Genomic DNA, 26212 nt, shown 5'->3' on the forward strand with positions numbered 1-26212 from the left:
GTAAAACACATTTTAGTTATATAAAATTAGTTATAGTTTATGAATCTGATACCAAGAAATTAATAACAGTTAGTTTTTCATACTTTCACATTTATGCTCGGGAAATGAAAAAAATTGGCCAAATTTGTATGACCTGGAAATTACTGTCTTGCTATTTATCTTTCAGTATCACCATCTCTGTAATCTGTCCCTGCTGTAAAATCAATCCTTGCCTGTCAACTCAAATCAAATCAAATTAGATTGATTTGTATAGCACCAAATACTAACAAAGTTACATCTAGGCGCTTTACATATAGAGCAGGTCTAGACCACTCTTTATGAAATAATCTAAAGAGACCCAACGGATCCCCCGATGAGCAAGCACTTGGTGACAGTGGCAAGGAAAAACTTATTAAATATTAATGCTTTCCCTCAGAGATATTATGTGTCTCCTGTCCTACAATAATCTTTGGGAATTAAGGGAGTTTATCATCAGACTACTGTCGGGGGAGTATATGAATTTCAATTAATTGCAAAGTCCCTTTTTGCCATGAAAATTAACTTAACCCCCCCTCCACAAAAAATCTATTTCCACTGCATGTCAGCCCTGCCACAAAAGGCCCAGCTGGCATCATGTCAGTGATTCTCTCGTTAACATAGTTGAGAGTGTTGATGAGAACAAGGCTGGAGAGCACATTGTGACTGACAGCTGTCGGTGAATGGCCCAGCTGATCCAAATTCAGTCCAAGACCCTCCCAGGGGAACTCTGCTGCAGGTTGTTACTGTAGTAGAAACTGGACATCTCTGACAGTGTCAGAGGGACACTCTGTGACAATGACCCATGGGAGGCCAGGTCCAGTGAGGAGCTATATGGCCCTGCCAACGATGGCAGCCTCACCCGGCCCATGGCCCACTGCCTCAACCCTGGACTGCTCAAGTTCCTCCTCAATCTGGAAGACAGTGGACACAGTGGTCTCCATCCAGCTAGCCTTGTAAACACTGGTCTTGGTCTGAAGGTAGCGGGTTGACTTAAGCTCCAGGCCTTCATATGAGCCCTGGGGGACACAAAAGCAGCAGCTGAAGGCCTGTTTGAACCCAGCACGAAACCTGCAGGAGAAAAAGAGCAGATCAACCTGGAGGATTCATCACAGCAGAAACCTGAAGAGATTTGAGCTGGGATTGGCTGGGATTGGGATTGGCTCCAGCAACCCAGCAACAGATAAGCGGTAGAAGATGGATAAATGAACGAATGCTTGAATTCATCCTTTGCTGCTCTCCATCTTATAATGACACATATCTTCAGAGACACAAAAGTTTTAAAACATCAAAGTTCAAGTTAACAGCTGTTAATGAAGGAAGGCGATTGGACATGATCAGACTTTCCAAAGACAAGGGCTTACATCACCAGCATTTTAGCCCTTCTGGTCCCACGTCCTGCAGACGACTTGAACAGCAGTGTGAGACCATGTATTCATATTTTAGGGTTGGCGCTGAGTGTATGACGCCAAGCGGGGTGGGTACTCACCGGTCATTGAGGCAGCAGTAGATAATAGGATTGTACATGGTGGAGCTCATGGCCAGCCACATTATGGCCAGGTAAACCTGCTGGATGAACTGCTCCTCAAACATGTCAGGAAAGAACTGGTGCAGCAGGAAGTAGATGTGGTAGGGCAGCCAGCAGATGGCGAAGGTACACACCACCACGATCATCATCTTTACCACCTGTTGGGCACATGGTAGCATTACTGTCTCTGTCTTTTTTCTCAATGCCTACCTGTTGATTAGCTCTGGATTGGACCCTGACCCCTCAGTCAGTATCACATGTAGGAGCCCTTATTATAATGCACATCACATATGTACCTGACCTGCACAGGGAACCATCCATCACATCGCGTGTTACAGCAGATGGGATCAGTGTTAAGCTTTTCCCTTTATTTATTTTGTCTGCAATTTGTCATGATTGTTTAACACCACTAGGTGTGCTGACTTTTTATGAAATTTAAGCACTTTTAGTCTTTACCTTGTACACGGATCTTTCGTCTTGACCTTGTGAGGCAGGGAGGACAGGGTTTCCCTGGCCTGCCATCCTGTGTGCAGGACTATAAAAGGCACCAAACCCTGAGAGCCACTGCAACCACGCACTACCACCACCACCTCAACACACCCCAAAACCCACCAGACGAGCCAGAGGCACCCCCCCAGGTAAAGAAACCCACCCAAATAATGCCCACATGGGCTGGCGCTTGCAAAGTGCCTGTCAGGAAGGGCTGCAGGGATGAGGGCTGAGGCACCAGCCCCGTGCTCCCAATACACAAAAACCAAGGAGACCGTGGCAGAGCGAAGGGAGAGAACAAGCAGCAAGCCATCAGACACTAGCCAGTGTCAGACCGACAGTGGCCGTTATCACTAACTGACTGAGGTAAAAGTTAAAAGGTGAGACAGACCAATTAGGCTGCCTGATTAGATGGAGCTGAGCTGGAGTCCTGTCTACCTAAAACACACAAAAACTGGTCAGAAATCAGTCTGGAGGACCAGGTGCATGTGGTTAAGAGGATCCCGAGTTAGACACAAAGAGACACAGAGGGTCAAAAGATTCGGAATAATAGACTCATCCAAAAGAGGGAGGAGCAGTGAAGACACCTCAGTCATAACAGGACACAAGTTGACGACAGATAAAGAGACAGGAAGACACAACATCATGGGTGATTTGGATGGTTTCCTTCACCAGGACAGTTTTTCAAGACACTTGAACCTTGAGGGGTGACTGAAAGGCCAGGAAAGGAGGATGAGGAGGAGAGACAAAGGTGAAAACAGAAGATGAAGAGACAATCAGTGGTCTGGAAAAACCACCAGAAGCTGGAGGGTAAAAGCAGAGGGGTGGGGCTTCAGTGGTGGAAAGCAAAGCCTTCTCTGTTTGGGGATGTGACTCTGTGGTGTTGTTAAAGGTCACTATCTTTCGTTTGGCATTCAGCTGCTCCTTGTAGCGATCAGATGAATCTCCAGGGATCTCACTGGCCCACAAAGTTAGACCCACCACCAGGTAAGCACAACCCATCACCAGGAGAGGCAGGAAGTAGATCAGGATGGCCACACACACGTAGTACCTACAACAACAAAACACTCTCTCACACACACACACACACACACACACACGCACAAACAGTCACCTGTTTAATATCTTGGTGGTCACATGTCTAGATCTGAAGTGAAAGGATCTACGGGATCTGGGCATCATTTTCAAGTCTGAGCTTAATTTTATTCCACATATTAAAACTGTTATAAAGATAGGTTTATAGATAGATAGAGTCCGCCCATTTCTCTCTCAAGCTTTTGAGTTTTTATCTCTCTCATATTTGGACTACTGCAATTCCCTGCTCTCTGGTCTCCCAAAAAAGACAATCTCTAATCTGCCATCACTCCAGAACCCAGCTGCACATGTACTGACAAGGGCAGAAGCACATAACACCAGTTTTAAAGTTGCTGCATTGGCTCCCTGTGTGTTTCAGGATGGATTTTAAGACTATTATTTGTTTGTAAATGAGGTCCTCTGGCACCGCCCTTTAATTGCTCCAAAAGTTAGAGCTAAAACCCAAGAGGAGGCTGCATTCAGCCCTTACGACCCTAAACTATGGAACAGCATGCCAGAGAACATCAGGACCGAAGAGATTCTTGATGCTTTTAAAAGCAGGGTCAAGACTCAACTTATTAGTTTAGCTTTTAATTGATTTCTTGTACTCCTTAATTCTTTTAGCATGCCTTGTTTTTAGTCTCTTCTTTAGCTCCAGTGTTGCCTCGTGGGAGCCATCTGCACTGAGAGGTGTGTCTGGTCTGCCCATGGTTTGCCCTGGAGGTCATCCAGGCATGGAGGACTGGGGGGCTCCGTACCTTGTATGGAGTCTACCCTGGTCCATCCAGGTTGGGGTCTCTCTTGGGCGGCACGCCCTGGGGCCATAGGTGTATGGCTCCCTCAGGTGGTCTTTCCTCACCTTGATCCTCATAGCCCTGCTGTGTCTCTATACCGATAGCTAGTATCTACTGTGTGTTGGTGTGCTTATGTGTGAGTGCCCTCACACACACACACATACACGAACCTCAACCAAGGAAGCACATTAAGTGTCCCACAAGCAATGCTAACAATTTGGACCACTGCTACACTGTACTGAAGGACTTCTACCGCTGCATGGTACATCTCATCCCTACCTACAGGCTGAAGTTAAAATCTGCAAAGCCTGTAGTGAGCACAGTGAAGAGATGGACTGCTGAGTCAAAACTGGAGTTACAGGCCTGCTTTGACTGCACTGATTGGAGTGCCTGAAGCTGCAGTGATGGACCTGAACGAACTGACTGACACTGTGACATTGTACATCAGTTTCTGTGAGGACTTGTGTGTGCAGACCAAAACCAGATAATGCAAATGAAAGTCGATCTACTGCTGCATGTATGTGGACAGTCAGACTGGAGTCGGAGGAGGTGATCTGTCCATGTGCCTAAGTTTTGTGCAAAGCTTTCACCTACCACCGCCATGTTCAACGTGTAGCAGTTGAACATGGAAAAGTCTCCAGATAAAACACATTTTTGGACAGATACAGAGACTAACTTGCTAGCTCACTGGCCTTTTTTTCCACCTCTGTTGTGGTGTGTGATGTCATGGATCAATCAGTAGTGGCCCATTACCCACAAGCCGAAAGAGTGCAAATCCCCACCTAATGTAGCAGACGCTACATGATTTCAACAAATCATCGACATCGACATGGCAAATTTTCACTCCTTACTTAACTGTGCATGTAAACGTGTTGACTGTGGACATGACCAACTATAGGATCCAATCCCCCCACCCCATTCACAACTCCCAACAGCTGTGCTGTACCTGAGCACCTTGCCCACCGTCTCCCCTTTGATCAAATCAAATCAGAACTATTCAGATAGCGCCAAATCATAACAAAGTTACATCAAGGCACTTTACATAAAGAGCAGATCTAGACCAAACAAAGTTATTTAAAGAGAACCAACAGACCCCCCCCCCATACATGGGACTGCATTTCTTTCTCCAACACCTTGACTACCCAAGGACATATGCACAGATCCTGTTTGTGGACTTCAACTCAGCGTTCAACACCATCATCCCGGGAATCCTCAAAGATAAATTCACCCAGCCAATCGTGTCACCCTTCACCTGTCAGTGGATTTACAACTTCTTCACCGACAGGAGACAGCAGGTGAGGCTGGGATGCATCTTGTCCAACATCCCTCCCATCAGCGCTGGCGCCCCCCAGGGGTGTGTTCTTTCCCCACTGCTCTTCTCCCTCTACACCAACGATTGCACCTCGGTTGACCTGTCTGTGAATGTTCTAAAGTTTGCAAACAACACAACGGTCATCGGCCTCCAGGACAGTGATAAGTCTGCCTACAGGCATGAGGTGGACAGGCTGGTGTGGTCAGAACCATCTGGAGCTTAATCTGCTCAAGACTGTGGAGATGACAGTGGATTCTCAACAGAACAGTGTTTAGTGTGGACTTATTTAAGTTCCTGGGAACCACAGTCTCCTGGGACCTGAAGTGGACCTCCGACATAGACTCTGTCAGGAAGAAGATCCAGCAGAGGTTGTACTTTCTGCGTCAGCAGAAAAAGTTCAACCTGCCTCGGAAGCTGCTGGTCTTCTATCCTGCCATCATCCAATCTGTTCTCTGCACTTGTATCACTGTCTGGTTTGGATCGGTCACCAAGCAGGACAGAAACAAACAAACAACGGACTATAAGGTCAGCTGAGAAGCTCAGCACCAGGACCTTTAGATGTCCAGAGTCAGGACCTGCGCGTGTGTCTCCATTTGTGTCTGTGTCATTGCAATTACACAAAGACAAATAGACAAAATTGAAGAAGTTTAAGTCTGAATAAATCAGCTGCTGGCTGCAGGGATTCTGTTTCCTGAAGCAGCTCAACATGTGCCAGAGTGCACCGGATCAAGATTAACATGAGGTGCTACACAATAATACATCTCTCTCCTCTGTGATTGGACACCAGGGTGAGAGCAAATAATGGGTACTGTCTTCCCCCTCAAAGCAGCGTAAACACACACTGTTCAAATGATTCACATGTTCAGCCTCTGGTGTGATATGAAAGGCCTCTGGGTCTATTTTAGCAGCTGAGGAAAGGCGATATCTGGAGGAAAGGTGACAGTCAACCAGTTTCACAACCAGCCTGAAATCTGCAGCTCAGCTTTCCTTCCCTGGACACTGGACTGGACACAGACTTCCTGTGTTCAGTTCAGCTTTTACCATTAGATTTAAAAGGTCTGTGATATCTGAGTGGTTTTAAAGAGACACTGCAAGTCTTTAGACAAAGTAGATGAATCACAAAAAGGACCAAAGGCAAAAACTGGAAGATCAACTGAGTGAACTAATATTTGCCATTGATTAAAAAGCTGAGGAGCAGACTTTTACTCTGAATCATAGTCAATTTGCATGAATCAGCAAAAGTTTGGATCAATACATAAACTCATCCTCCTCCTGTTGAGCTTCAGTGGGCGTCAGCAGCTGACTGGTATTATCTAGCTAACATGAGTGTCAAAAGCTGAGCTGAGTGAGAATCGCAGATATAAAGCCACTTCAACAAAAAAATACTGAGTATATCAGGAGTCATGGCCAACTTCAGATACAAGAGGGTTGTTTTAAAACCCCTGCCGACAGTGCATTGACTGAATCTGCTCCATACACTCACATCTTTTTGAAGTCGCACATGTTATACTCAGGCCAGTCAATGTAACACACCACCCGGCTGGGCAGCTGGACTGTGTTGGAGTAGTAGTACTGGGGAAAGGCCAGGAGCAAGGCCAGGACCCAGATCACCCCCACCACCAACTTAGTCTCTGTGGATGACATGCGCTGCTGCAGCGGGTGGATGATTGCCATGTACCTGCAGGCAGAAGAAGATGATGAGTACTACAGTCATATGATCTGACAGATAATGAGATAATGAGGATAATTTAAGGGTCATGCAAACCAGTTCATACTCAACACTGAATATTTGTGGAGGGAGCGCCAAAGGAACAAGGGCAGCATAAACAATCCACACAGGGAGAGCCCAAGGGATCAAATGCTAAACCTTCTTGCTGTGAGGTGACAATGCTAACCACTGGGCCACTCTAACTGAAACTGAAATCACATCAATCACAACAATCACAATGTGATCATGTGATGCAGCTCTGAAGCCAACTGAGATTAAGTTATCATGTCTCCATCTCCTTCTCCAGGGTTTAGAGGCTGTGAAAGTGAAGTGTGAAACGGGTGTAAAAATGTAAAATTACTGCAGTCAGATTTGATAAATTCTCATTTCATCCTCAGCACAGATAGAGACTGTTCGCCTGGTTCCTCTTTAATCAGAGGAGCAGCCAGACTTTTTGGCAATACCCTTCACCTGACTGAGACTGATCCAGACCAGTGACAGTGAGCCACTTGAGAAAGTGAATATGGAGTGAATGTGCTGATTTGAATCCCTGTCTGCATCCTCTCAGGGAAAATTAAGTCCAGTGACATGGTTTGTCACAGACATTGATCACCTAGGGCTTGAACTCAGATATTAGTGTCTACTGTGTTTACTAGTTCTCCAGTAAAAGTTCTTCATGAGCCGAAGCGTTTAAAGATGAAATCCCACTATTGAGCCAAATGTATCTGCTAAATGGACTAATTACATCAGAGATGAGGGGAGATGTCCCAGCAGCCCGTCGAGAGGAGAATTGTGCCTGGGCTAGAACAGCCCCATCCCCATGGTGATGAGTCACCGGGGACCGAACACACACCTGGACAGAGGTCTGAGCACGTGAACCCTGCCTGAACATCAGCAGGTGTCTGGACTCTGAGGTCATGGTCTGAGGCATGACCTCATCATCTTCTCACTTGTGCTCATGTTCTGCTACACAGCATTAGCTATGTTGACCTCTACTGTGGTCCAGATGTGGGCAAGTTCTGCTTTTTTTGGAAGTCTCATCTTGGTTGACATGTGGCATTGCTTCGGTCTGGGTATGGCTGAGATCTGGCAAACAGGAGCAGACTGGGGGTGGGGGGTAGCTTTAGCTTTAAACTTTACAGTCAGGGTCAATTTTCCAAAAAGATAAACCCCGAAGGCAAATCATGTTAATTTTTGGCATACAATGTTTTTAGGGGTTTTCAAGGGTGCTGAATTCAAATCGTCTGTATGCCAGCCTCAAAAATGTCCCATAATCCCTCAAAATGGAGAAATCCAACATGGCCGCAACCGCCAGGTCAAAATCAAATTAATCACTTATCTTTTGATGGTACAAAATAAATACCTGAATGTAATGTGCTTTTATTGGTTTTCAAATTTGGGGAATTCAATGCCATGCTCAGATTTAAGATCAAGACCACAGAAAATGCTCGGTCTCAGATAATGAACAATTCATGAACAAAAGAAGACCATGGAACAGGTTGACGGTATTCTGGAGAAGTTACTTGAAATAAATTTGAAATACAAGGTTGATTACAATATTATAACTATTTATTACTTATTTATCTGAATTTGAGCTATTTGTTTTGTAATCTATCTAAATCAAATCAAATCAAATCAGATTTATTTGTATAGCGCCAAATCATAACAAAGTTACATCAAGGCACTTTACATATAGAGCAGGTCTAGACCAAACTCTTTATAAATTTATTTAAAGAGACCCAACAGATCCCCCGATGAGCAAGCACTTGGCAACAGTGGCAAGGAAAAACTTCCTTTAAGAGGCAGAAACCTCGAGCAGAACAGGCTCAGGGGGGGCGGCCATCTGCCTCGACCGGTTGGGTTGAGAGAGAGAGAGAGAGAGAGAGAGACAGGCAGGCAGGCATTGGAGGGGGGGGGGGTGTAGGCAGGAACATGTTGTTGCATGAAGTTCATGGAGTTGAGCTGTAATACAGAATTCATGCTATATGGGACCAGCAGGTGTTGCAGGAACATGGGATGGAGATGAGTCACCACCTGCAGGATGAGGACAGGGAGAGAGAGGAGAGGAACTGGGAGAGACAGAGACTTTGGCAGAACATGGTTAGTAAATGCAGTATAAATGCTTAGAACTGGGTGAAACTGTGTTTTTTTTTTTTTTAAGAAGGATGGTTTTTATCAGCGCATGCAAGGAGGGAGTTAGAGAGAAAGAGGGAGAGAGGGTGACAGGGAGAGACAGAGAGCGAGAGAGAGAGAGAGAGAGAGAGAGAGAGAGAGAGAGAAGCTCAGTCCTTCCCCCAGCAGCCTAGGCCTATAGCAGCATACCTAAAGAGTAGAGGACTTTTTAACTGTACGCTCTGTCATACAGGAAAGTTTTAAGCCTGGTCTTGAAAGTTACTAAAGAGTCCGCCCCCCGGACCGATGCTGGGAGTTGGTTCCATAGAAGAGGAGCCTGATAACTGAACGATCTGCCTCCAGATTTACTCTTGGAGACTCTAGGAACCACAAGTAAACCTCCATCTAGAGAGCGGAGTGGCCTGCTAGGACAGTAAGGAACTATGAGCTCTCTGAGATACGATGGAGCTTGGCCATTAAGAGCTTTATACGTTAAAAGAAGGATTTTGAATTCTACTCTATATTTTACTGGCAGCCAATGAAGAGCAGCTAACACGGGAGAGATGTGATCTCTTTTCCTAGTTCCTGTTAATATTCGTGCAGCAGCGTTCTGAATTAACTGAAGGCCTTTTAGAGATTTGTTTGGACATGCAGATAGTAATGAGTTACAGTAGTCCAGCCTAGAAGTTACAAATGCATGGACTAGTTTTTCTGCATCATCCTGAGAGAGGATGTTTCTGATTTTCCTAATGTTTCTCAGGTGGAAGAAAGCTGCCCAACTAACTTGTTTTATGTGAGGGACAAAGGACATGTCCTGGTCAAAAATTACTCCAAGGTTTCTTACAGTGGAGCTGGAGGCCAAAGTAATGCCGTCCAAACTGATGAGATGATTAGATAGTATTTTTCTGAGGTGCTTAGGACCGAGTACAATAACTTCTGTTTTGTCAGAGTTGAGAAGTAAAAAATTTCCAGTCATCCAGACTTTTATGTCTTCAAGACATGCCTGCAGTCTGACTATCTGACTGACTTCATTTGGCTTAATTGATAGGTACAGCTGAGTATCGTCTGCGTAGCAGTGGAAATTGATGCTGTGTTTCCTGATAATGTTGCCTAGAGGAAGCAGATAAAGCGTAAAGAGGATTGGTCCAAGTACCGAACCCTGCGGGACTCCATGACTGACTACAGTACATGAGGAGGAGCTGTTGTTTACATGAACAAACTGATGTCTATCTGATAAGTAGGATTTGAACCACTTTAGTGCAGTTCCTTTAATTCCAATTTCATGTTCCAGTCTCTGTAGTAAAATATTATGATCTGTGGTGTCAAATGCAGCACTAAGATCTAGAAGGAGAAGTATGGAGGCTGATCCATTGTCTGAGGCCATTAGAATGTCATTGGAGACTTTAACCAGCGCTGTTTCTGTGCTATGATGGGCTCTAAATCCTGACTGAAACTCTTCAAACAAACTGTTCCCATCCAGATGCTCGTGTAGTTGTTTTGCTACAGCTTTCTCAATGATTTTAGAAATAAATGGAAGGTTCGATATGGGTCTATAGTTTGCCAAAACATCTGGATCAAGATTAGGCTTTTTAAGCTGGGGTTTGATGACCGCAGTCTTAAGTGCCTGAGGTACATAACCCAGAAATAAAGTCAGATTAACCAAATCTAGAATAAACGGCTCAATTACATAAAAGATCTCTTTAAAGAGGCTAGTTGGTACTGGGTCTAATAGACAGGTTGACGGTCTGGATGATGAAACTATAGAAGCTAGCTCTGAGAGATTTAGAGGTGAGAATGATTCCAGATGTAAAAGAGGCGCCGCAGCTGATTCAGCAGTTGCCGTCTTCAGAAGGGGATTTTTATCTAACGTAGGCAAGAGCTGATAAATTCTTTCTCTGATCGTGAGAATTTTGTCTGAAAAAAAAACGAATAAAATCATTACTGCTTAGAGCTAAGGGGATCACTGGTTCAACTTAGCTATGGCTCTCTTTCAGCCTGGCTACTATTCAATGTCTATGAAGTCCATGGTGTGGAGTAGTAGGCTAGATATGCACACATAGGCTATATTTATTCCAAATCATCCTCCTCCTCCTCCTCCTCCTCTCCAGTGTTCTGGCAGGAGTTGCCAAGTTTTCTGCAGCTGCATAATTGCATGCCACTTTTCTACAACTGCAGCGTTGGCTGAGACACCCCTTAAGGCAACCACAGGAGATGATCTCCTTACAAGCTTTTGGAATGGGTGGCAGAGATAGTAGTTGCAGCACAAACTGGTCTTCCAAATTCATCCATCCAATTTTGGTCATTGGAGGAGATATCAGGGTGTGACATGTAAGCTTGATTCCAGACAGTGGTTTGATAATGAACACGCATGATGTGGAGTTTTGCTGCATCAGAGGTTGATGATAGAGTCTCTTGTGAATGACCAATACAGAACAACTTGACTCTTGCTTTATTACAAGTGCCAACCTCCGGCACACCATAGTTCTTACAGATGAACACCTCAGTTGACCTCAATATCTCTTCTGTTATAGGGCCCTTCCCAAGGCTAAGAAGATCAGTATGATGACTGAGGAACACCTGCCAGGCTGTATTCCTGCTGTGGCCACTAAACTGAGAAACACTATCACAACCAGTGACAGCATGGAAATTAAGTAAAGTTTGTAACTGATCAGCAGATAGCAACTTCTGAATCTCATGCAATGGCAAATACTTTGGAGCGATATTCAGATTTCATTTTCTCATAGTGCACCAGAAGCAGAAGGAATGCATCTGTATCTCGGGTTGACACATCAATTACTTCCATGTGAGCTTGTAAGCTGCATAAAATCAGACGTGTGTCAGCTTCTTCATGGTCAGCCTGTAGAGAGGAGACAAGAGATTTTTTGGTAGGCTAATGTTCTATGATAATTTACCTGTTATCGCTGTTATTCCTCTTCTTGGCGGTTGGTGGTGCTTTTTTTTTTTTTGTTTGTTTTTTTGGGGGGTGGGTATGTGTGGGTAAACAATTCATAATAGCACACTGGACATCAAAACAATAGGCTAATACTAAAATAAAAATGAAATATTCCAGTAGTAGACAAATCTGCTGTTTTAAACATATAAGTTAGCATTTTCTTCAATAATAAAATAAGTAGTTAAAATTCAGAGAAATAAGTAACAAACAGTTAAAATATTGTAATCAACCTTGTATTTCAAATTTATTTCAAATAAATTCTTCAGAATACTGTCAACCTGCTTCATGGTCTTCTTTTGTTCTTGAATTATTCATTATCCAAGACAACAATTTTAACCATGTACACCGATTTCAAGCATCTTCTGTGGTCTTGATCTTAAATCTGAGCATGGCATTGAATTCCCTATATGTGAAAACCTAAAAAGGCACTTTACATTCAGGTATTTACCTTGTATATCGTCAAAAAGATAAGTGATAATTAGATTTTGACCTGGCAGCAGCCATATTGGATTTCTGCATTTTGAGGCATTATGGGATTTTTGAGGCTGGCATACAGCAGTTTTAAATTCAGCACTCTTGCAAAACCCTAAAAACACTGTACGCCAAAAATTAACATGATTTGCCTTCAGGACTTTAAATAAGCACATTTCCTGAAATCGTGCCTACTCTATTAGTACTGATAAAATAAAAATAACTTTTAGACCATTCAACTGGCTGAGATCCCAGCTAGCACCACTAGAACCTGGCAGTGAGTCAGTCCAGAACACTAAAGTCAAGCAATGAGTTTTTCCAGTCCACTATAGTGACAGTGAATTGGTCCAGTCCATCAGGACACTTTGTCTTAAGTTCTCATTTCCTTTGTCTGTCTGAGCCTGTATATTACCTGCAGTGTCTCCCCCAATTGGTCTCAGACTCTATCCTGGTACCTAGTCACCTGAGGGGTATTCCAGAAAGTGGGTTATTTGGAAACTCTGAGTATGTTAACCCTGAGATGAGGTACACTCTGAGTTATCGGTTCCAGAAAGAGGGGTATCTGAAACTCTGAGTCTATCACCATGGTAACAGACTCTGTGAACTTGCTCACTGGCAGGTTTTCATTAAGAAACCCTGAGTTTCTACCTGTCTCCTCCCACACAAAGACAGCTGTTAGACATGGATTGCCCATTTATTCCGAATCCGACTGATGTCAAAGCCCAACTTATTCAAAACGCTTTACGTGGCGAGAGAATCTTCTGACCAAGATTAGATGTCCTGGCGTTTACAGAGCAGTATCTGTACGAACGAAACCTATTGCACTGAAACGGCTGTTACCAATGATGGTGGTGTTCACGGGACACAAACTTGTAAGAACCATCAAAGAGGAATTGCAGGTGACTGATTTATAAATAATATCTTCCATTATTTTAAATAATATTTTGCTGCAACCTCAGAGTTGGTTCAGTAGCTTAATTAGCTGCCATTTTGCAGGGCTTCCAAATGTGACTGGATGCTTGAATGGGACAGAAATTCCTATTACTAAGCCTGCAGACAATGAAGGGGACTATGTAAATCCTATGTAAATCCAGTAAATCCTTTCACTGCATCTACGTCCAGGTACATGACCTACCATCTTAGAAATTATGTAGCCTAAATGGAAACATATAAATGACAATAAACTGTAACTCATATCATTCTCTGCACTGTAAAGATCATATGTGATGCAGCCTACATCATTACAAACGTAGAAGCCAAGTGGCCTGGCTCTGTACATGATTCCCAGATCTACAGGGAGTGTAGTCTGAGCAACAGATCTGCACGTGATAAGGCATGTGGAGTCAAGTTGCGCTGTAGAAGTTGATTGACCCTCCTAGTGATGTCTAGACATGTTTTGTTGAAGGACAAGAATGTGCTAGTAGTTTGTCCATGATCTGTGATCATCACCTCAGAGTACATGTCAAACTCTGAGTTCCATTCAAGAATGTAAAGGAATGTGAATGGGTAGAGCACTGCCAGTAGCTATGCATAATATTAAGACACACTTCAGACAGCCTCTCTGCATCTCTCCCTGTGGCAACAGACAGTGTTTCTTCATCGTCATCATTCTCCTCTTCTTCTTCCTCCTGTGATGCAGGAAAAGATACTGTTTCAGAATACTTCGAACAGCTATCTGAAGCAAGATCTGTGTCTGGAATACTTACAGCTGCCGAGTGTTCAATTGTTTCAGTCGGAGGCTGAACGATGCAGATGACACCATCCACAACTGTTGGGGAGGGTGGATATTTTATATATAAGAATTGTTATATATATGTTTTATTTTTTAAAAGACACAAGTATATACTTACATCTGATGTAGGCACTTGTGTCCTGGGGGGTGACAGGCTCAGATGAGCTTACCCCAGGGATGCCCTCAGCCACTTGTCGTTCCCTGATTTGGCTAAGGGCCAGCTCCTCAGCCTCTGTCAGAGATGGTGGTAGCAGCCCTCCACCCGTTTTTCGGGCCTCTGCCTTCTTTCTGTTGGCTCAACAGAACTCAAATATTAATCTCTGGGGTGGGGTGAAATAACTGGATCACTTGCGCTTGGTTGTCATGGTGACTCATGGTATAGGGGCTCCATTGATGATGACTTTTAATAGAGGTTGTGCATGTGTGCAACTCAATGTGAACATACTCAGAATTGATCGGCCCAACTCAGATCAGCTGTTCTGGAACCGGATACTCAGAGTTTCTCATCTCAGAGTAAGTCAATTCAGAGTTTAGGGATAGACTCAGAGTTGGTTGAACCTCCTTCCTGGAATGCCCCCCTGGTCTACTGGTCCCTTGTTTCACTGTTGGACCCATTTTTACCTGCATCGCTTCATTTTTATCAGCTAATAGAGAAGAATCATTAAAGCTTCAGTCACAGCAACATGGACTCAGCACCAGACAAGAGTCTGGCTCTGAACCATGATGTGCCAGCATCCTCAGGGCAGGGGGACGGAACTCCAGCACAATCTTATTACATCTTTATGGTACTGCATCCTCCCAACACACAGACACAGAGAGAGAGACACACACACACATTTCTGTGTAAATCATATTGCAGCATCAGAACCTGATTCTCTGGATAGGACTATCAGCTGGCAAGTGGGTCAGTTGGCAGCAGGGTCAACATAAGGAGTAAAGGCAGCAGAGGCTGGTTAGGTGATAGGGGCAGCAGAGACAGATTACAGGCGTGAAATACGTATCCAATCATTATGCATCAGTGAGATATGAAGAGGCTGGAGAGTTGAAAAAGGAAGTTACCTACCCAGGTCTGGTGGCTGATTTAATCCCAAGTTTACTTGTTCTGCTTCCGTGGCCTATGGGAGGCTGTTGTTGTTTTTATTGTTGACTTGGAGAATATTACATAGAGCAACATACAGCACAATTATGCTCAATGGTTCAGAAGCCACACAATTAGTCAGCACACATGGACACAGATATACAATCAGACACACACACACACACACACACACACAAAATTTACAAATGTAGCCCTAGGTTGTTTTAATACCCCCTGGCTTTATTGTAATAATAATTTGAGATGGTAAAAGTTCATATTGTGTTTCAAGATGAGTGTATTTTGTTTGAGGTGTTGAGTTTGATATGAAGAATGAGTGTATCACTTTAAATAGATAGGTTGCAGAGCAAATACATGTGTTTCTGTGTGTTACCTTGTGGGGGAGAGAGCACAACTTACCTTGTTTATTTTATTTTAAATATGATTGGCTGTTTGTAAAGTCATGTGATTTTGCTGTGTTGTAATTGGAAAAGGGGCGGGACAAAAAAAAAAAAAAGAAGACGAAGAGCAGGAGGAGAGCGGTAGCGGCAGAAAAAGAAGAAGCGGGATGTAAAAAGAGTTGTAAAAATATAAGTTTTGGAGTTGTCGTAACAGTGAGGCTATAGAAAATAGAGTCTAAAACTGAGAGACAATTGTTCATGTGAAGCGCCGGAGGAAAAAAGGTTTTTCTCCTGCTAGCTGCAAAAGTTCGTCTTCGGGAGGAGCTTTAGGAGTCCACCTGCGGCCGTGTCTGTTTCCCGAGGGAGAAAGGACATTTTTCTTCATGTCAGCAAAGGACCACTAGTGGAGGGAGCGAGACGGTTTGGTCTGCCTGGTTGGTGGATCTGGAGCATGCAACCTGCGAGTTTTCAGCTCGGCTACTGCTTCAACTCGGCTAGTGTTTCTGCTCGTCATTCACTTCCCGCCACGCTACAGACACTGTGACTCGAACTCTGCTATAAACTGTGAGTATTCGCCATTGGTTTTGCTCGGCTAGAGTGAAGCGGCTACCTGTTTTGGCCTCTACGATCCCGAGTTCCTACAGGCCTGCAACGTGGGGTTATTGTCTTTATTTGACATTTTTGCCGGCTTGTGTGAGAGTGTGTGTGTGTGGGCCCATTAGTCTAACCTATTATATTTCACTGTTAAACAAAAGGCATTTCATAGATATGTGTGTTATAGGTTGAATTAAAAACACAGGAAATATTTCATTATACTGAAATAAAATTTGTTAAAAGAGTAAAGTTCATTTAAAAGTTGTGAAAGTATCTCCTCTGAGAGGGTCGTTATTTTCGTTTTAGTTAATAAATGTATCTAATGTGAGAGAAGTTGTTTGTGATATCTAGAAGTTATAATTCATACTTTACGGTAAGAAGTCCAGGTAAAAAGGAAAAGAGTTTAATTTTGAGTCACTGATTTTAAAGGGCTTAATTAAAAAACACAAGGGGGAAATAAAAGTAATGAACACAGGGCCCTGCCTATGGTAAAGGTAAAGAAAGGGTTACATAAAATGGAGGCACCGCTGGGATATTTCCCTGTAATTTTTGCCCTTTAAAGTAGTATTTTTCTGACTAGAAAGAATAAACATAAGTAATATTGACAATGAGCGCTCCTGTTGATACCCAGCTGGCATCTGAGTTTAGTAGCTGGTGCAGTGATGCAGGCTTAGATTCAAACCATGCTTTTGTATTACATGATGTGCCTAATGACGCTGACAAAGCAGCTATTGAAGGTGCTGCTCTAATGGTGAAGGCTTTCGGAAGAGTGAGAGTGAAAGACAAACTAAGTGACACGAAGACAGGCACCAGCCTAGTGCTCTGTGAATGCAGTGAATATATAAAGCCCGACAGCATACCTCCCTATTTGAAACCAGAAAATGGAGGTTCATGGAAAGTCACTCTCTTTACTGCACCTGAGAGCCCTGATGATGATTTCCTAGACAAACTCAACAAACTAATGGCATCTCAGGGAAAAAATCTAAAGGATATTCATGCTTTGATACCTCCAGAGTCTCCAAATGAGAATTCACCGGAATCTATCATCCGAGCTGTAGGAGACCTGCTTGGAAAGACCATGAAGCCAACAAATGAGAACAATGCATTTCGACGCCTTCGGATGTTCTCTGGTAACCTTCCTACACCTGCTGGTGAGGAGAGTCTTGATCACTGGCTTGAACAAGCCCGCCTGATGATTGAGGAGTGCGACTGCTCAGCTAGGGAGAAACGAAAGAGGATTGTTGAGAGCTTAAAGGGACCGGCTTTGGAAATAATTCAGGCTGTTCGGCTAAACGACCCAGATTTTGGTCCAGAATGCTGTATTGAGGCTTTAGAAAGTGCTTTTGGAACACCTGAGTCTGGTGAAGATTTGTACTTTGCTTTCAGGAGCATGTATCAGCAGCCAAGTGAAAAGTTGTCAGACTTTCTGAGAAGGCTTGAACGCTCACTGACAAAAGTAGTACAAAAAGGAGGTCTTCTTCCCCAGAGAGCAGACCGCGCACGCATTGACCAAGTCATCAGAGGTACTACAGAATCAGATATAATGCTATTAAATCTGAGACTGAGAGAACGGAAAGAGAAACCCCCCACATTCTTAAAGCTACTAAGTGAGATTCGTGAGGAGGAAGAATATGAGATTGCACGACGCAAGCTAAACACCACAGTAAGACAGGTAAAAACCTGTGAAGAAATGACACCCAAAGCTACTGACATCCAAACCCTAAAAGCAGAAGTCAAAGAGCTACGTGCTGAACTTGGTGGGTTAAGGAACAAGCAGCAAGAGGCATCCACTGAGTTAAAGTCACACTCAAATAAGAAAGCTGCAGACTCCAAAACCGACTCTGGAGAGGTGCAGATGTTAAGGCAGCAGGTGCAACAGTTGCAACACCAGTTGACTGTATTGTCTGTGTCTCACAGTTCAGGGACAGCTGATCCTAAACACAAAAATGGGAGAGCCAGCAGAGCAGAAAAACCTAATGCAACAAAAGACTCAGAAAGCTACTTTTGCTATAGATGTGGAGGAGATGGTCACATTGCCACACGCTGCATGGCTCCTGAGAACCACTCCAAAGTAATTCAGAAATTACTCAGTGCTCTTCGTAAAAGTAAGGAGGAAAAAGGGACACCGAAAGGTTCAGCTGAAGCCAAGGAGGTTGTTTCAATCAGGAAAGGTTCAGTTGACACTTCTCAATTGAGTGGCTTACCAGAAGGGCTGGTTGGTCCAGCTCAGATGACTACAGTGAAAATTGAGGGACAACCAAGCAGAGTCCTCTTAGATAGTGGCTCTAGAGTCACAATCATATTTGAGAGCTGGTATTCCCAGTTCCTCTCCCATGTCCCCATCCAGCCACTCACAAACCTCGCTATATGGGGTTTGAGTAATGACAATTACCCCTACAAAGGTTATGTGGCAGTTGAGCTGGAGCTCCCCCTTAAATCTAGGGGAGTGGAAGAGAAGGTCTCCGTGTTGGCTTTAATATGCCCAGATCCACAGAGCCCCGATCCAGTTCCTGTCATTATTGGCACCAACTGTAAGAAATTACGTGCCTTACAAAAACATTGTGATGAAATTGACCAAGGCTGTGTGCACACTCTGAGAATAAACACTCTCCCAACAGAAAAGCCCCCATCATCTTTAACCTCCTCAGCGGGCGTTGTTGGTCAAGTCAAGTGGCAAGGACCTGGACCTCTCACAATCCCACCCGGGGGTGTGCACTATGCCACATGCAAAGTGGAGCAGTATCATCCTATGGGAAAGAGTATTCTCATGGTGGAGGCTGATGAAACAACAGGCCTTCCCAACGGTGTGCTAGTGCCGCCGGTTGTGCTGCCACCTTCTGCCATGGACGTCAATGGTTTCTCATTACTGCTGAGGAATGAAACTGAAAAAGAGACAACTCTCCCCTCTGGAACGGTGCTTGCTCAAGTGTACCTTGTGGACAGTGTCACTGAATTAAAGAAGAACTCGACTCACACAAAGTCCATTGACCCCAAGCTTTTCAGTTTTGGAGAGTCACCCATCCCTGAAGCATATAAGACTCGGTTGGCCACAAAGCTTGCGGAAAGAGTTAATGTCTTCTCGCTGGAGGAGTGGGATGTGGGTCTAGCAAAAGGTGTCACACATAGCATTCGATTAAGAGATCCTCGTCCATTCAGAGAGAGATCTCGCAGAATTGCGCCAGGTGACATTGAGGATGTTCGATGTCATCTACAAGAACTCCTGGCCGCCGGCATAATCCAAGAATCACGTAGTCCGTATGCATCTCCTATTGTCATTGTACGAAAAAAGAATGGCAAGGTGAGAATGTGCATTGACTATCGACTGTTGAATTCACGAACCATTCCAGACCAGTACACTATGCCGCGTATAGATGATGTGCTTGACTGTCTAACAGGGAGCAAATGGTTCTCTGTGCTGGATTTGAGAAGCGGTTACTACCAGGTGGAAATGGCTGAAGAAGACAAGGAAAAAACAGCTTTCCTTTGTCCCCTGGGTTTTTTCCAGTTTGAGAGAATGCCTCAAGGTATCACGGGTGCTCCAGCAACCTTCCAGAGGTTAATGGAGAAAGCTGTTGGGGACATGAACCTGATGCAGGTTCTTGTGTACCTTGATGACCTCATAGTGTTTGGAAAAACACTGGAGGAGCATGAGGAACGCCTCCTCAAGGTCCTGGATCGGTTGGAGGAATTTGGTCTCAAGCTTTCCATTGACAAGTGCCTCCTTTGCCAACCCCAGGTTAAGTTTTTAGGACACATAGTCTCTGCCTCTGGTGTGGCGACAGATCCTGAGAAGGTATGCGCAGTCACCCAGTGGAAAAAACCAGCGGACCTTAAGTCCCTACAGTCCTTTCTGGGTTTCTGTGGATACTATCGACGGTTCATTCAGAATTACTCTGCAATAGTCCGCCCACTTACAGAACTAACCAAAGGATACCCCCCCACGCAACAAAAAAAGAAAGATATCAACCAGAAAAACTATTTCAGAGTTTCTGAGCCGTTCAAAGAACGCTGGAACTCTGAGTGTGATGATGCTTTCCACCTAATCATTGAGAAACTTACAAACGCACCAGTCCTGGCTTTTGCAGATCCAACCAAGCCCTACGTTCTGCATGTCGATGCAAGTCTAAACGGGCTTGGGGCAGTGCTGAACCAAGAATATCCGGAAGGGCTACGCCCAGTTGCCTTCGCCAGCCGCAAATTGAGCCCATCTGAGCGCAACTATCCTATTCATCAGCTAGAATATCTAGCATTGAAATGGGCAATAGTCAATAAGTTTCATGACTACTTGTATGGGGCCCAATTCACAGTACGCACAGATAATAATCCGCTCACTTATGTATTGACAACCGCCAGGCTTAATGCTGTGGGATACCGGTGGCTAGCTGATCTCTCCACTTATAACTTCAGTGTTCAGTACAAGCCGGGTCGTGAAAATATTGATGCTGACTTGCTCTCAAGACATCAGCGGGAGACCGAGGATGGATGGGTAGATATCCCACCTTCGGGAGTCAAAGCTCTTTGTCGTCTGGTTAATGTGAGTGACACATACGAGCACACCATTAGATGTGTTGACCAGCTGGGTGTTTCCCCTGAAGCCATTCCGGATACCTATGCCTACCTCACTCAAATAGAAATAAGTCCGCTTGAACAGCTGTCCATCAAAGAGCTGATAGCGGCGCAGAACTCAGACCCGGACATTAGTGTGGTAAAGGTGCAAATCGAGAAGGGCACAGATGTTCTATCCTCAAAACATTCAAACTCCAATGTTTCTCTGATGTTAAGAGAAGGCGCTAAACTCAAGTTAAAGCGTGGCCTCTTATTTAGAGTCATTAAAAGATCATTAGGAAAAGATGTGAGCCAGCTGGTTTTGCCTGCGCAATACCGACCTATGGTTTTTAGGGCCATGCATGATGACATTGGTCATCTCGGCATGGAGCGAACCACAGAGCTTATCAAGGACCGTTTTTATTGGCCTAAAATGGCCTCGGACATTGCCATGTACATCCAGAACTGTGGAAGGTGTGTAGCAAGGAAGTCAATCCCAAAAAGAGCTGCCCCTTTACAGCAAATTACAAGTACTGGTCCTTTAGATTTGCTCTGTATGGACTTTCTTGCCATCGAGCCTGATTCCAAGGGCATAGCAAATGTGCTGGTCGTCACTGATCATTACACTAGGTATGCTCAGGCATTTCCTACAAAAGATCAGAAAGCTCTAACTGTAGCAAAAGTCCTTGTTGAAAAGTTCTTTGTACACTATGGACTGCCAGCTCGCATCCACTCCGATCAAGGTCGGGATTTCGAGAGTAAGGTCATAAAAGAGCTCTTAACTATGCTTGGCATCCGCAAATCAAGAACCTCGCCATATCATCCTCAGGGTGACCCTCAGCCTGAAAGATTCAATCGAACTTTATTGTCCATGCTAGGGACCCTTGATCCAGCCAAGAAGTCAAAATGGAGCCAACATGTAAGCTTGCTAGTGCATGCTTATAACAGCACAAGAAATGACGCCACAGGGTACTCGCCCTATTTTCTAATGTATGGCAGAGAGGCCAGACTTCCAGTCGACTTGTGCTTTGGTGTTGGATCAGAGGATGTTGATGGTCTACAGCATCACCACTATGTGGCTAACATGAGAGAAGAACTAAGGAAAGCTTACCAGCTAGCAGTTGATGCAGCTTCCAAAAACCATGAACGAAATAAGAGACTGTATGATATGAGAGTCAGAAATCAGATCCTGGAGAAAGGTGATCGAGTTCTGGTTCGGAATCTTGGCATCACCGGAAAACACAAGCTGCAGGACAGATGGAATTCACTCCCCTATGTAGTCCTGGCCCAGTTACCCAATCTCCCTGTGTATCGTGTAAAACCAGAGAGGGGGACAGGCATTGTGAAGACTATGCATAGAGACCACTTGCTGCCTATTGGTTACTTAGTGAGGATGTCCACTCTACCCGAGAGGAAAGCACAAATGAGTAAACCAGTGACTCGGGCACAGAAAGCAAGTAAGGACAGTGAAAGTCAGACACAAAGATCAGAGCCTCTCAGTCCAGAGGACTGGAATTCAGAGTCTGAAGGAGAAGAAGGATATTACTTGCCCCAGTGGACGCTTGATAACTGCCTGGGGACGCAAGGTCTGGAATTTGAGCAAAGAGATGTTGTAGTCTCACAAGACACTGCTGTTAGTGCTGATTCCAGTATTCATGAGTTACCTGCAGAGGAGGACACTGTAGTTGAATCTCAGGAAGCAACAGAGCAATTGAGAGAATGTTCACCTTCACTCCGAGACTCTGTGGTGGACACAGAGCTAGGAGAGGGAGACGTCCCTGTACCTAGCACCTCGGCTGTGAGTGTTGATTCCTCCCTTGACTTCCGTGCTAGAAGAGAGGTGAAACCTGTTCTACGCCTCAGCTATGACCGACTTGGAGAGCCTACAGACAGACCTGTGACTATAACTTATAAAGGCATGGTGATTCAAATTAGCTTTGATACATAAACTAATTGGAACACTACACGTAACTTTTCCACACTACTCCTAAAATCCATTTTGGAAGTCATACACATAATTCTAGTATTTAAAAGTATGGTTGATAAGTCTAATGAGGACATTCAGACGTTTAAATGGGGGAGGATGTAGCCCTAGGTTGTTTTAATACCCCCTGGCTTTATTGTAATAATAATTTGAGATGGTAAAAGTTCATATTGTGTTTCAAGATGAGTGTATTTTGTTTGAGGTGTTGAGTTTGATATGAAGAATGAGTGTATCACTTTAAATAGATAGGTTGCAGAGCAAATACATGTGTTTCTGTGTGTTACCTTGTGGGGGAGAGAGCACAACTTACCTTGTTTATTTTATTTTAAATATGATTGGCTGTTTGTAAAGTCATGTGATTTTGCTGTGTTGTAATTGGAAAAGGGGCGGGACAAAAAAAAAAAAAAGAAGACGAAGAGCAGGAGGAGAGCGGTAGCGGCAGAAAAAGAAGAAGCGGGATGTAAAAAGAGTTGTAAAAATATAAGTTTTGGAGTTGTCGTAACAGTGAGGCTATAGAAAATAGAGTCTAAAACTGAGAGACAATTGTTCATGTGAAGCGCCGGAGGAAAAAAGGTTTTTCTCCTGCTAGCTGCAAAAGTTCGTCTTCGGGAGGAGCTTTAGGAGTCCACCTGCGGCCGTGTCTGTTTCCCGAGGGAGAAAGGACATTTTTCTTCATGTCAGCAAAGGACCACTAGTGGAGGGAGCGAGACGGTTTGGTCTGCCTGGTTGGTGGATCTGGAGCATGCAACCTGCGAGTTTTCAGCTCGGCTACTGCTTCAACTCGGCTAGTGTTTCTGCTCGTCATTCACTTCCCGCCACGCTACAGACACTGTGACTCGAACTCTGCTATAAACTGTGAGTATTCGCCATTGGTTTTGCTCGGCTAGAGTGAAGCGGCTACCTGTTTTGGCCTCTACGATCCCGAGTTCCTACAGGCCTGCAACGTGGGGTTATTGTCTTTATTTGACATTTTTGCCGGCTTGTGTGAGAGTGTGTGTGTGTGGGCCCATTAGTCTAACCTATTATATTTCACTGTTAAACAAAAGGCATTTCATAGATATGTGTGTTATAGGTTGAATTAAAAACACAGGAAATATTTCATTATACTGAAATAAAATTTGTTAAAAGAGTAAAGTTCATTTAAAAGTTGTGAAAGTATCTCCTCTGAGAGGGTCGTTATTTTCGTTTTAGTTAATAAATGTATCTAATGTGAGAGAAGTTGTTTGTGATATCTAGAAGTTATAATTCATACTTTACGGTAAGAAGTCCAGGTAAAAAGGAAAAGAGTTTAATTTTGAGTCACTGATTTTAAAGGGCTTAATTAAAAAACACAAGGGGGAAATAAAAGTAATGAACACAGGGCCCTGCCTATGGTAAAGGTAAAGAAAGGGTTACACAAACATGTTGTGTTTTCATTTGTCTCACTCACTGAAGTTCAGAAAAACGGACGGATGACAGTGGACAGTGTTTGGACCGACTGATGTCGAGACACATGCAGTGAATGTGTGGGAGTTAGAGGATTCTGGGGGGCCTGCATGTTCAATACACAGTTGAATGAGATCATTCAACAAGTTTCACGTTTTCAACCAAGGAGAAGTGCAGCCTTCTCTGTATTCCATCCTCTGAATTAGTAGCTGTTTCAATGTTTGTTTATGATTATTCTTATTTTATCAACAACAATAATAATTCTAATTAAAGCTGCAAGCAGTGATAACAATGTAACAATGAAATGTCGCAATTGCACACATTTCTGTGTCTCTGCTGTCCGAATTTCATGAGTTATGGGGGATGTTTAACTCCCCAAAAAAGAAAAAATAAATAAATAAATCCTACCTATGGATCCAAAAGAGCTCTCACACAATATATACAGTTGACATTACATCATCATCCTCAATAATAACAAAAATCATCCTCATCATCATGTCTGCCTTGACAACCCTAGCAGCTCACCTGTCTACCGCGATGGCGGTCATGGAGTATATGCTGGCAAACACGGCGGCAATTGGCAAGAAGTTGTGGAAGCCGCAGTAGACTGGGCCGAAGTACCACTCATTGTGAACCGCGTAAGTGAAGTTGATGACGGTATTGAAAGCTAATATGGAGGCTTCGGCGACCGCCAGGTTTAGCAGGAAGTAGTTAGTTACCGTCCGCATCCGTTTGTGCGCGATGATGATCCAGATGACAGTGACGTTTCCGGCCACCGATACCACAACTATGCAGCTGTAGGCGACCGCCCAGAGCACTATCCTCCACACCGGCTGCACGAACTGGTTCCAGTGCATGGTCCCGTTGATGGTGTCGTTATAGCTACCGTTCCAGTTCGGCGCCTTGGTGGAACTGAACAGAGGATCCATTCTGGATCCGGATCTGAGCCGCTTATTTACACCGGCGGGAAAGTTTAGCTGTCACGGCTAACGTGAGTGCGCTTTGCAGAGGCTTCACAGGAGGATATCCATCTGTAGACCAGGACCTCTGAGCCCCAGAAACATAAATGCCCCCTACAGTCAGTCGTGGTCCAACTGACCCAACTGATATCGTGCGTAAAAACGAAAACAGACGAGGACGAGGTCAAGTCCGTTCTCCCTCTGCTCTAGTCTGTTCTCCCGGACTCATGCCTTTTCTCCCCAGGCGTCCGCTCTTGCTGGGCTCAGCTCCGTTTTCTCTCTGCTCTAGTCTGTTCTCCCCGGGCTCAGGTCCGTATTCCCCAAGCTCTGGTCTTTTCACCCCGGACTCAGGTCGGTTTTAGGTCCGCTCCTCCTCCAGTTCTCAGATGCTCTGCTCAGTCCTCCTGCGGCGGTTCGTCTATAGCTCCACTGCTCTCCAGCTGATGAAGCCGCCGGCCAATAGGCTGCAGCTATGACTGATGATAAGCACAGGTGCTGTGTCTGCAGCGACCACAAAAAACCGGGAGAGTAATTGGTGTTATTCGATTAAATCTTCCCATAATTACTTGAAAAGGCATTACCGAAATAACAAACAGCAGGAATGGGGGAATTAAATGAAACTAAAGACAAAACAGCAAAATGAAACACAATGAAGCTTTTGCACTCCGCCTTCTCTCAATGGCGGATCTTTGCAGTCATTCCTGTAAACAAATAAATTAGCTTAATGTCAGAATTCAGCTTGTTGGTAGACAACCACCCCCCCAACCCCCCTCAAAAAAAAAAAAGCTGACCATTTTTATTACTTAAGTGTCAGAGTCTCAGAGGATGAATTAGCTCATTATGCTCATCCAGCAGAAATTTGGCAGCATTGAAACACTGCACGCACACACCTATACGTTGCTATCTCAGCTTCATCACCGTCAGGTCCGTAGACTGTGACTGGTTGAAGCAACTCATTTTATTTTATTATGTTCGAAGACGTGCACCCGTAATAGGAAGTGAAGGTTGAAACTGCTTGCGCTTTATAGAACCAAAAATAAA

The 26212-nt window shown here is 44.3% G+C and overlaps 1 protein-coding gene across 2 annotated transcripts; it reads right to left on the minus strand.

Moving 5' to 3' along the window:
- Positions 1-1500: 1500 nt before the first annotated feature.
- On the minus strand, positions 1501-25536 carry tacr1a (tachykinin receptor 1a). Of its 2 annotated transcripts, none has more exons than XM_029510329.1 (4): positions 24738-25536; positions 6696-6890; positions 2930-3083; positions 1501-1701 (listed from the first exon to the last, which is right to left on the minus strand). In XM_029510329.1, the coding sequence occupies exons 1-4, from the start codon at positions 25139-25141 to the stop codon at positions 1501-1503; spliced, it is 954 nt and encodes a 317-aa protein (XP_029366189.1). In that variant the 5' UTR covers positions 25142-25536. The 2 variants fall into 2 exon arrangements, with proteins under 2 accessions (XP_029366189.1, XP_029366190.1); XM_029510330.1 differs by lacking the exons at positions 1501-1701; positions 2930-3083; positions 6696-6890 and adding exons at positions 12331-14084; positions 14163-14224; positions 14307-14476.
- Between the last annotated feature and the right edge of the window lie 676 nt (positions 25537-26212).

Source organism: Echeneis naucrates, chromosome 9 (assembly GCF_900963305.1).
Source record: "Echeneis naucrates chromosome 9, fEcheNa1.1, whole genome shotgun sequence".
Classification (NCBI taxonomy): domain Eukaryota; kingdom Metazoa; phylum Chordata; class Actinopteri; order Carangiformes; family Echeneidae; genus Echeneis; species Echeneis naucrates.